Source organism: Protopterus annectens, chromosome 9.part0 (assembly GCF_019279795.1).
Source record: "Protopterus annectens isolate FY-2018-M chromosome 9.part0, PAN1.0, whole genome shotgun sequence".
Classification (NCBI taxonomy): domain Eukaryota; kingdom Metazoa; phylum Chordata; order Ceratodontiformes; family Protopteridae; genus Protopterus; species Protopterus annectens.
This window is the reverse complement of record NC_056743.1, coordinates 1,002,241,941-1,002,254,140: the sequence shown is the minus strand read 5'-3', so window position 1 is coordinate 1,002,254,140 and position 12,200 is coordinate 1,002,241,941. Positions and strand designations below refer to the sequence as shown.

At 41.5% G+C, this 12,200-nt stretch overlaps 1 protein-coding gene across 1 annotated transcript in view; it reads right to left on the bottom strand.

Moving 5' to 3' along the window:
* The window catches only part of KMT2D (lysine methyltransferase 2D), a 3,358,270-nt gene that overhangs the window by 2,474,828 nt on the left and 871,242 nt on the right, over positions 1-12,200 (bottom strand). Inside the window, exons 7-9 of the mRNA XM_044082193.1 lie at positions 918-1,080; positions 655-820; positions 96-210 (exon numbers count right to left, since the gene is read on the bottom strand). Coding sequence (XP_043938128.1) covers positions 96-210; positions 655-820; positions 918-1,080 — 444 coding nt within the window. The remainder of the gene's footprint in view (positions 1-95; positions 211-654; positions 821-917; positions 1,081-12,200) is intronic.

Genomic DNA, 12,200 nt, shown 5'->3' with positions numbered 1-12,200 from the left:
CCTGCTCATACAAGTTACAAAATCAAACACACCAAATGGTGTCAGCAACATCTAGTATACTACATATTCCTGTATGAATAGCCTTCTGCTCATACCTTGCATTTCCAGATGCTTGATGGCAAAAACTCCATTGCAGGCTTCAAACAAAATGTATGATATCCCTTGTCACAGGCTTCACAAACCAGCATCATTGTATCTTCACCTGGCTGCCTACAGTGACAAATACAAACATATTACAGTAATACTACAGTATCAAACTTCCCAAGTCACATAATAATTCAAATCCCTTTTGCTATCCAGCAAACCCTTAAAGAAAGGTTTATCTGCAAATTTCTCACCAGCCAACTTAACATTCAACTCTGTTACATCCTGTAGTTTAAAAAAAGAACATTATCAAGTGGAAAAGATGCTTGCACATATAGTACAGTTCATCAAAGATCTACAGTATTCCCAGCAGGGCAAGAATCTCTATCACAAAGCATTCAAAATACCATGAAAATTCTGATGCAACAATGTCTTCAGCTGCAAGAAAACTAAAAGGCAGAGGTAAGAACTCAAGATGAAAACACGTGGTTTTCTACTACGTAAAAGTAGCAAGCAGCAACAGCCCTTAAATTTGATAAGTGCCAACAGTTGCACATGAACAGTACTTACCTACATGTTTGGCACACTTTACATTCTGGGCACTGCCAGCCACAACGCTTCAATGGTGTGATGACAACATCAAGACACGTGCCATGATAATGTAGTCCACAGCTGGTGCAAAACAGGAGATCACTGAAGTCACCTGCAGAGTCACATACTCCACAGTGACAGTCTACTGAATAAGAGAAAAAGTCACATTACATGCATTAGCCACATTCAGTGTACAAACCACAACTTCAACTACTGAAACTCAAACTTCTATTAAATAATACCTGTATCAACAGCTTCTCTCACATGCTCTGGACAGAAAAGAATAAAGGTCTTCATAGACTGGAATGAACCACTGGCTGCTGCACAAGGAAAGTGAAAGTACCGCAAACATTCCTTGGAGTGACACGGAATGGTAGCACCCAGCCTCTTACAGTACTCACAGTTCTGTCAAAAAATAAATACATGAATTAAATTACAAAAACATTAACTATGGTAAAATCAGAATGACTGCATTATACCAAGAAAATAAAAATGTTTTCATGTATGGCATACAGTCAAACCTATCAGAATTAACAGCATTCTGTAAAGTATGAACTAGAGAGAACCATAGCTCCCCCTCCCAAAAAAAGAAAAACTGACATCACTCGTGCAAATCTGCTTTAGTCAAAAAGCTGCAAGAAATGACAAAATAAATTTCTAAGTATAAGTAAAGGTGCAATTAACCACATGTGCTTAAGCAGGTCATAAATCCTATTTTAAACAGCAGCAAATGTATCCAAAGCTCAGATATAGGACATATTCATTAACAATGCCTCCAAACGAGGAATTTCAAAACACTAAAAACTGAGTTCAAGAGTATGCCATTCATTATGCTACCTGCCACAAACCTCTCACTGTGCTCTTTAATATATCTCATCCTTTTTTTTTTCAAATGGACAAAAAAAAAATTTAAAAATGCAACTGAACCACAAAATGTACACAACTCCTGATCATACATTCTGCAACACAACCAGTCTTTCCCTGCTAATCTGGACCACTGCTGAGCTCTGCTGCAACTAGTAAGGTCCAAAGCAATACATGTAGTTTAATCACCCCACCCAACACATGCGCACACACATACATACATACACACTACCGATTTACTCCTGCAAACATGGAAAAGTTATTAGGTGCTGATAGCATGGCTTTCTATCTATGGCAACTCGGCTTCAACTCACTACTGCTTAAATGGCTAGATGCAGATGAGCAAAACATGGCTTACTATTTTTTAAAGAAGCAGCCTAGATCTGCTAAATAAAAAAAAAAATTAAATATGAAACCAAGGACATAGGCAAAAATCCTCAGTGAAGAGGTTATTCTCTCATTTCCCACATCTCTTCCAATATGATTGTTTAACCAAACTTACCTTTAACAGTATTACACATTGCAGTCCTGCACGGTGTCAGAAAATAGCATAGTAGTAAACAACTTCAAAGAACTGTGCAGGCAGAAGACTGACATTCGGACAGAAATTTCGGAGCTGGATACCTTTCCTCCTCAGCTGAGCAGATGCCCACTTTCTTCAGATGCCTTTATACACTTGGCAGAAAAGTGATGTCCACCTACATAATTCTTTCACTCTCCTTCCTACCCCAAAGACAGTGTCAGAATGGAAAGAATATATTACAGTCAGTATTTCCCAGGGCTTGAACAGAGACATGTAGAATTCTAGACTTCCCAAGGGACCTGACCAATGAAAAAGCATAAGGAAAGATGACACAAGAACAAGTAGAGGAAGGAATGGACATGGGCAGCCCTCACCCCAACCTTAAGTTCCCAGGAAGACAGAAGATGGTATGAAAAAACCTGGGCTGCAACACTGACTCCACTCGAACATACAAAACTTATGTACCTAACATAATGCTTGATGCATTGTCAGTTTCCTTCCTTTCTTAACAGATGGGTCTTTGGATCTGACCTCTGATTTATCTTCAGCCACTTTAGATTTCATGATTCAAAACTCAAGCTTCTCCCCTTACCCATAAATCCCCTCCCTACCCTCTACATTAGCTCAGACTGAGTTTGCTCACAATTCTGCAAAGAGTGGAAACTCATCTCTAACAGTATCCTGGGTATAACCATCCACTTATATTTTCATCTGGAGCTTAAGGGTCATGTGAAAAAAACACCAGGAGATAGGTCAGACAGTCATACCAAAATCAGGAAAGAAATTAGCTTTATTTATGGAAGGAGGAAGAGAAGATGAAGGATGGAAGCAAACAACGTAGATCTTATCATTATGGTAAGTACATAACTTTCATGTCTGATGTTCTCTCTCTCTTCCTTTCCTCAAAGGATGGAAGAGAGTCTCCAGATAAAGATCTCTAGAGTGGTCTCAAAAGGATATTCCCGAGGACAGCTGAACCGAAAGCAGCCCTATTTCTGGACAGCAAGTCCAATTTGTAATGAAAAACAAAAAATATGACTATTTGACCAGGTGGCAGTCGCACAATTATCAATAGATGTCCCTGGAAAGAAAGAGGTAAGAGGAGAAATAAGAAATCTAGAGAAAATAAAGCAAGTGAAATTGTTTCTCTCCTAGGTTAAGTCATCTAAGCAATGGACCACATCTTACTCAATGAGCAGCAAATGAGAGCTGAGGAAGGGGATTGGAGTGGATTGTGGGTTAGGGTAGGAGCATAAATTGCAGCAAAGCACTGGTATCAAGCAATAAATCCAAAAACAAGAGCAGTTGAGTTGAAATACCTTTATGACAAAACGACAAAGCTTTCAGGTTCAAAAACCCTTTCTCAATGTTTACAATAGGTATAAGGTGACACCCACTTTTATACATACTAACTAGATCATATGACCTGCAGCCATCATCACATGTCCAGGAAATTATACAATGTAAAATGTAAAACACTAAGTGCTAAAAAGATTATAATAGCATCAACTATATATATACAAAAACTTGAGCATAAAACGTAAAAAACATATATATGTCATATATATATATATGTCCCAATGGAAAAATGTGCTAAATATTGAATGTTAATAACTTTCATGGTATATCAGTAAAAATTGTGCAAATTAAACATACCTATAGTATATTATAATATAATATTTAGGGGTATAGTAAAGGCATAAATGGCTAGAATTAGTAGATTGAATTCAGACCAAGATATGTTTATGAAACAATTAAATGAAACCCAAGAAGAACTTAGGGCTAGTGGTTACCCCATGCATTTATTGGAGGAAACTAAAGAACACATCATATCTAATAGAGAAAGGTTATACGAACCTACTTTTAGGAGAGAATCCACTTGAAACTACTAATACGCTTATGCCTAATAATAGATTGAGATTCATAACATCTTTAATTTACGAACAACATAAACAAGATAATATTCAGATACTGGAGGGTACTAATGGCACAAGAGGATATAAAACTAGTAGTTGGAGAAAAACCCTACTTCAGTTATAAAAACATGCGAACCTTAAAAAATATTCTTGGTTATAAGGATTTTTATGATTGGAAGCTTAGAAAAATTAGTAGCAGCCAATCATGGTACATTTGCTTGTTGCAACTGCAGTTGTTGCAACGATTTATTAAAAAGTAGTGATACACATAAAGTGGACATATTTAAACATCCTACGACAGGAAAAGAATATAAATTCTTTGGATATGCCACTTGCACAACTAGTAGTGTTGTGTATATAGCTACATGTCAAGCTTGTCCCTGTTTTTATGTGGGTAAAACCACTAGAAAGCTCAACATAAGTCCAATATTAGGCTTTCTAATGAGAATAATGCGTTGTATAAGCATATTTTTGAGAAGGGTACTTCACATTGTTTTAAATTTCAAGTTATAGACTGTGTTAGTGCATCACCCAGGGGAGGGGATTTATCTAATTCCTTGGACCTGAGGGAGTATGAATGGATAATTAGACTGTCAGCTGATGTATACCCTGGCATAAACCCATATTGCAAAGAATACAACAGACAAGGTTAAAGTAACTTTTAAAACTTTTAATTCTATTTTTAAACTTATTAATAAACTATAGGTATGTTTAATTTGCACAATTTTTACTGATATACCATGAAAGTTATTAACATTCAATATTTAGTACATTTTTTCATTGGGATATATACATGTTTTTTATGTTTATACTCAAGTTTTTGTATATATATAGTTGATGCCATTATAATCTTTTTAGCACTTAGTGTTTTACATTTTACATTGTATAATTTCCTGGACATGTGATGATGGCTGCAGGTCATATGATCTAGTTAGTATGTATAAAAGTGGGTGTCACCTTATACCTATTGTAAACATTGAGAAAGGGTTTTTGAACCTGAAAGCTTTGTCGTTTTGTCATAAAGGTATTTCAACTCAACTGCTCTTGTTTTTGGATTTAGGGTAGGAGCATGACATTTGGATCCTAAAGTCTAGGGTGACCGAAGACGAATCAGAGGAATGATTCCATCTAGTGAGGAATGGGCAGAAGAAACATCAGCTCTATGGTTATGCTGTTGGTTACACAGCTATACTATTATTCTTCATTTGTAGCACTGTTGCAGGCATAACTTCATAGAGGATTACCAAAGCTCATTCTCTAATGAGGAAGGGTGGTTAGACTACTGGGTAAAAGAGGAAGGTGGAATGTCTTTTAGGAGGGCAGATGCAAACCAAGCTACAAGTCCTACAGATAAAGCCCAACATGTAGCTCTAAGGAAAGGCATCGACTGAGGACTATGTTGCTGCCTCTACAATTTCCATTCCATTAAAAGTGGTGACTGTGGCCCTAGCTGAGTGCGTTCTGACATTTCATTGTGCATGACTGTCATGAGGAAAAAAAAAACTGTATTAAGCAAAAGCTACAAGCAGCTTGTGTCCTTTTAACATCCTTACTTTTGTACAGATAATACAAGGCCACTTGCAAACACCTAATAAATGCATAAGTCTTTCCATGTGTTCTGCAGTGCAGGGGAAAACCAGGGAGCTACATAGTATGACTCAATCACATCTAAAATCACTCTGTGCATGAAGTAAGGGCTAATTCACAGGGTCACCTTATATGTGTAAAATATCAGAAAGTACTTTGCTTGTTAAGCTTGGAGCTCAGACTCTCAAGGGTTATCCATCTTAGAAATGGTTTGATAGGTGGTCTGCTTGCTGGGGGGTTAACAGCAGGCATGTAGACAGACAAAAAAAATCTCCAAATGGAGCACCTTCACTGAAGTGTCTGCTAAGCTATGGAAGAAAAGCTTAACATAACAGGTGCAGGTACATCACCCTGTTCAGCGTGTTGGCCTACTGATACCAAAACACATGCCTAGACCATTCTGCTGGGTATGATACCTGGTACTTTGCCTTCTAGCCTTGCTCATGAATTTTAGTGCATCTTCAGATAAAATGTGTCCAAAGTGAATCAAGGTCATACCTCCAGAGTTGTTAAAACTCAGGGTGGAGAGGCTGGCATGTTAAAGAGATGGCCTGCACTCCATCAGGAGTTCGGCAATTTGTGGCAACTTGATTTTCTGAATAACCATGGGGAGCAAAGAAAAAGGATGCAGAGACAGATCAAGAATTAAGGGAGACTGTGTCCATTGCTAAAGCTAGTCTACTAGGTATGGGAAAGCAGAAATGTCTTAGTTGTTGCTGGGAGAAGCAGAGAGATCTCACTCTGAGACACATCAAATATTTCCTTGTGCATTAACTAGTGCGAGTCTGCAGAGGCCCTGCTCAACTAGTCTCCCATGGAGTTTTCTTATGTGGGTATCTAACAGACTGCCAGGAGCAATATGCACTGCATGGTCAGATCCCTGGCATGGCTAACCTGCACTGGTAATAGGGGGATCCTTCATTTACTTACCACATCACTGGTCATGAGCTGGACTGTGTATCCTCTGGAGGGTATGTTGTAAACCCACTGCTCTGTTGTTAAGGAAATCCATTACCTGGCACTAGAGACCAGCTAGCTAGACTCCCAACATGTAGTTTTGTTGGAAAGGTGAGTTGGGTAAAATGATGACAGAGTGGAATGGCGTAGTCACAGACGTTCTCTGCTGGGGGACTTAAGACAGATGGACTCCCCGCCTCCTGTGACCATACTGGCCACTTTCTTTTTCATGGGGTTTTCAAGTGAAGCTCGTTTGCTGTTGCCCGTCTTTGATAAAAGGCACATTAATTTCAGGAGAAGTGCTTGGAGCATGTGCTGCACCGTTTCCATGGTCTTCCCTTTATCCTGCAGCTTTTTGAACACATTAGCAATATGAGGTCTAAAAAGCTGCTCCCTGTGAAGGGGTACACGAAGGTGCTGCACCTTTACATTATCAAGCAGGGACCGTCTCCAGCCAACAATGTCTCCCGAAGACTGACCCCAATGCAGCAGTCCTGGATGTGACAGACAGTATCACAGCCACATTTCAGACTGTCCCTCAGCTGCAATAAAGTTTGATCTTGGCAATAATGAAGACTTTGTTTTTTTTTTTTATCTGTGTCATGTACGCTCCCACAACAATTTATAAGTTGTTTGAAGATGTATTCCTGACATTTTAAAAATGTGAGTTTGGTAATTTAAAGCCTTAAATGTCAGGGCTGCATAAGAATACAACTTCATTCCAAATAGTTAACAGTCTGCTCTCCCTTCACATTTGGGGGAGCATTACATCCTCAGGCCAGCCCAGCTACTCTAGCAGACTCCAGAACACTCTGTTAGAATCTGTAATGAGATTCTCCTCCAGGGTCCTGAAGCCTGTAGAAACGATCTGGTCTGCTGATGGGGAGTCTGGCTCCACAGAAATAGCTTCAAAAATGTACCTAGACTGGAGAAATAGTTACTGGACTGGGCAAGGTCAAGTCTCAAAGTCCACAGCCCTTCTGGGTAGTGGAAATGCTCTCTCAAAGAAGAAGGTATAGTTCCAAAGGAGAGGTCTTCTGGGGTTTAGGGGGGGGGGGTGGGGGAGTCAGAGATTAAATTATTTTATGTTATAAGATGGTGAGGAAATCTGTAATTTATAATCCATGACTTCCTCTGAATCTGAAGAGTCCAAATCCCTCACAGGAGCCAGTTCATTTCCCTTTTAGACTTTTGGACTCCATAAAACAGATAGCTGTGCTGGTCAGCCTTTAACTTTAGTAAGAAATGGAAACATCATCAAGCCAACCTAGCCCAATCTTGGGTAGGAAGGGTGGCCTAGTGACTGCTGACCCACCAAATGGCATTTCTTGCTTGGTATAGATCTCAAAAGGTCCTGGCTGACGATAGGCAGTCATATTGTACTTAGAAGTCCTACATGGATAACGTCTGGACTCCTGTTTCTTACTAGCAAGGTCATTCTTGTCAACTATCATGAAGAGGATGTGGCTTTCCCCTTGTGTAATAATCACTCATTGCTCTGCAGCAGATGTATGGGTCTCATTCACAGTCATCCTCTCTGGCAAATGTTTTGTCTACTGGTATGTGTCAGGAGCTCATTGCATGACCGTTTCCATACGTGCACTGCAAACATATCTACTTCAAGGCCATGGCCAGGTTGAGTACATACATGGAGCAGATATCCCCTAACCTACAACCTTAAAGGGAATCATTCAACCCCCTGACCCACCACTGGCTTCCCCTTGCATCTTTATTTCCACCAACAGGACATCCATATATTGAGCAATTCTGCAGACAAGACAGACGATCATACTGACTGCTAATTTCTCTGTTCAGAGACCACACATCTTATAGTCTTTGGTCTGAATCCCTGGCAGATATTGCAGTTATTCAAGTTCAGTTTAAACTTTCTACAGAAAACACAGTAATCATGGGAAAACTCTTAAGGAATGTGACATCTGTTAATACAGCAACAAACAGGGAAGACATGCTGTACACCTCTGTGCTGTGTGCATGTTTTGAAGTCTTGTTAACCCTTTTTAGTCAAACACAGAAACAGAAGCTACTGATCTGCTCTGCCACAGCTTGAGCTGATGGGCTTCAGAATGCACTTTCTGTGCCAAACAGCATAATATACATCAGTTAATGTGGAAAGCTAGAAATTAATGGATGGAGCAGGTAGATAGCAACTTTAGTCCAAATAAGTGCAGGCATCTGAGGAAAGATCACATAGTCTCATCCAAGAAAATGGTGCACAGCTCTGAATGTATGGCTGAACCACTGGACCTTAGCCTGTAGCAGAATTCACTGAAGCTGTGACTGCAACAGTGGATCCATATTAAAAACATCTTTAAACTACAGTAACTTAGGAATTACGTTATCTTGGGGGTAAGGAGAAAAAGTACAGTTGTGTACACTTCCCATACATCTAGATGTTAGAGTGTATTCACTGTTGCAGTCATCACACTTTGGTTATCCTGTCAGGGGTAGCCCTCAGTTGGTCCGAATACCAGAGGCTTAGTAGTTCTGCGTTGGCTGAAGCGACGTCAGGTCGTCAGAGGTATAAAAACAGGCAGCCGACGCCATTGCATCAGTTTTTCTTGTCCCAAATATCAGGAGCCCCCAAACAGAGAGCTAAGTTATGGTGGAAAAACACCACGAGTAAAAAGTAAATACCAATAGTCCTGTAAGGAGTGAGGAAAAGAGAGAGATACAAGGGGGCTGGAGGGTGGGAAACCAGGACTGCAACAGTGAATACAACTGAACATCTACATTTATGGTAAGTGTACACAACTGTACTATGTTCTTCATGTTTCACTGCTGCAGTCATCACACTTGGGTTGATTCCCAAAGCTGAAGAGTGGGTGGAGGCAGTCAAGAAGAGTTGGGGATGGCTAGTATGCCCTGCAGGACTGCTGTTGCAATGCCCACCCTGGTTTTGGAAAAGACAGACGAGGTAATGCTTGGTGAAGGTATGAACAGAACTCCAAGTAACAGCTTCCCTGGTAGGGGACTCCTCTGAAAAAGGCCGTAGTGGTTGAAGTTGCCCTAGTGGAATGCGTTCTGACTCCCTGAGGGGGTGGTTTCCCATGGTGTTTGTAACAGAAATGGATACAGTATGCTATCCATTTGGAAATGGTTTGTTTTGATATGCCCTTGCCCTCTGCCCCTGGTGCAAAGCTGACATTAACTGGTCAGATTTCCTAAAGGGCTTAGTCCTATCAAGGTAGAATCTGAGCCGTCTGGGCACATCTAAAGTGTGCAGGATCCTTTCCCCCTTATTTTGCAGATTAGGGAAAAAGGTGGGCAAATGGACAGATTGGTTGAGAGCCACAAAGGGCACCACTTTAGGCATGAAAGTTAGCTTAGCCCTGAGGGAGACCCTCTCAGCATGAAAAATAATGAAGGGTTCCACAGCCATAAGTGCTTCTAGCTCAGACACTCTTCTAGCTGAAGTGATGGGCAGAAGCAAGGAGGTTTTCCAAGAGAGGAATTTTAACTCTGATACTGCAGGCTCAAAGGGGGGTAGCGTGAGCTTTTCCAACACAAAGTTAAGGTCCCAAGCAGGGGTGGAGGCTCTGCGTGGTGGCCTTAAGTTGTTATCCCCTCTCAGGAACTGCTTTATGAGAGGGTTAAAGTAGAGGGGTGGGCTCACTGCTGTAATGAGCAGAGATGACAGAGGCATGGATCTTAATGGAGGAAGAGGAAAAGCCTCTGTGGAGTAGGTCTGCTAGGTAATCCAGGACCAGAGGTAAGGGGGGGGGGGCTGTGCTGTATCTGCTCCTTCAGTGTGAATCCAGGAACAATACTTTTTCCACTTGTCAGCATAAGATTTCCTTGTGCTGGGTCATCTGGCTTCACGTATGACATCCAGTGCCTGCTTGCTTAGGCTGGCCACTGGAGGAGAAGTCAAGGGATAAGTGAGGCTGCAAAGTTCAGGGTCTGCAACTGTGGATGTAAGAACTGTCCCTCCTGCTGAGTCAGAAGAGTAGGGATTTGGGGTAGGTGCCATAGAAGCAATGGTGACAGACTGCGCAGTAGTAGGTACCAGTGTTGGCGTGGCCAATCTGGGGCAATCAGGATTGCCCTTTTCTCCCTTATCTTGAGTAATATTCCTTGTAAGAAGAGGTACAGGGGGGAAATGCATAAATTGACAGGTTTGCCCACTGGAAGGACAGGGCATCCACTTTCCAGGCCTTGCTGTGAGGAACCCCGATGCAGAATTTGCTGAGCTGGTGGTTGTAGGCGTAGGCAAACAGGTCCACCTTTGGAGTACCCCATTTCTGGGTCACAAGGCTGAAGGTCTTGTGGTTTATTTGCCACTCATGTGGGTCTAGGAGATTTCTGCTTAAGATGTCTGCCAGAGTTTTGTTTGCCTGGCAGAAATTCAGCTTGCAGGTGAATATGCATGGCTGAGGCCGTGTTCCACAGGGCCATGGCTAGCCTACACAGTGGGTAAGAGTGGGTTCCCCCTGCTTGATTATGTACATCACTGTGGTGTTGTCGGTTTTGATTAGTAAGGGCCCTGGAGAGAGTAGTGATCTGAAAGCTGTCAGAGCATGCTGAACAGCTAACATCTCTTTTAGGTTGATGTGCAGATGAATTTGATTTGGGCTACAGTAGCCCTGAATGCACTTGCCGTCCAGATGTGTACCCCAGGCATAATCTGATGAGTCTGTGGATAGGGTTCTAGGTGGCATGGGGTTGTGTAAAGGGAAGCCCCTTGTTGTGGTTGCATACTGCTGCCCACCAAAGGAACTCTTTTCTTGGACAAGGTATCACAGGTATGATTGTTTCCAGGTCCTGAGAATGTTGGCACCAAAGACTTAAGTACCACGGAAGTTTCCTCGTATGCGGTCTGGCATATGGAATTACTGGAATGCAGGAGGTCATAAACCCTAGAGCCTGCAAGATTTTCTTTGCGGATAGCTGGGTTCTGATGGCCATTTGAGCAAAGTAGCCTGTCAGACAGGCTTGTTTTTCTGGAGTAAGGAATGCCATTTAGGATGCTGTGTCCAAGCATGCTCCCAGGAATACAATTTTTTTTACTGGAGACTAGTTTACATTTCTTTTCGTTGATGGTGTACCCCAGGGAGGTTAGAAGGTCCTTTACAAATGTCAGGTGCTGCAACAGCTTTTCCTGTCTTCTTGAATTAGGCAATCATCAGAGTAAGGGTAAATTTGAATATTTCTCTGTTTGCAATAGGCAATAACTGTAACCAGGCATTTTGTGAAAACTCTACGAGCCATGGATAAGGAAAATAAGTGCAGAGAACTGATAATGCATAGATCCTGCCCTGAAACGTAGATATTTCCTGCAGGAGTCCCGTATTGGGATGTGCAGATAGGCTTTTTTTATGTCTAGGGTGGCTAACCAGGCGTCTCTGGACAGCAAAGGGAAAAGCTGCTGTAGGGTGAGCATTTTGAATTTTGGAACCAGAAGGAAGGTGTTTAAAATGGATAGATCTAAGATTGGGCACCAAGTGCCATCTTTTCAGGGAACCAGGAAAAGTCTGGAATAACCACCTTGGTGCAGAAAAAGGCAGAATTGCCCTTATAGAAAGCAGGGACTGAACTTGGTTTTGTACCTCTGCCCACTGGTGTGTAGGAAGATCTGGGAACCCTTTTGGAGTTGGCAGCGTGTGGAAATAAAATTTGTACTCCTGGGATGCTATGTCGAGGACCCAGTGATCGTTAGT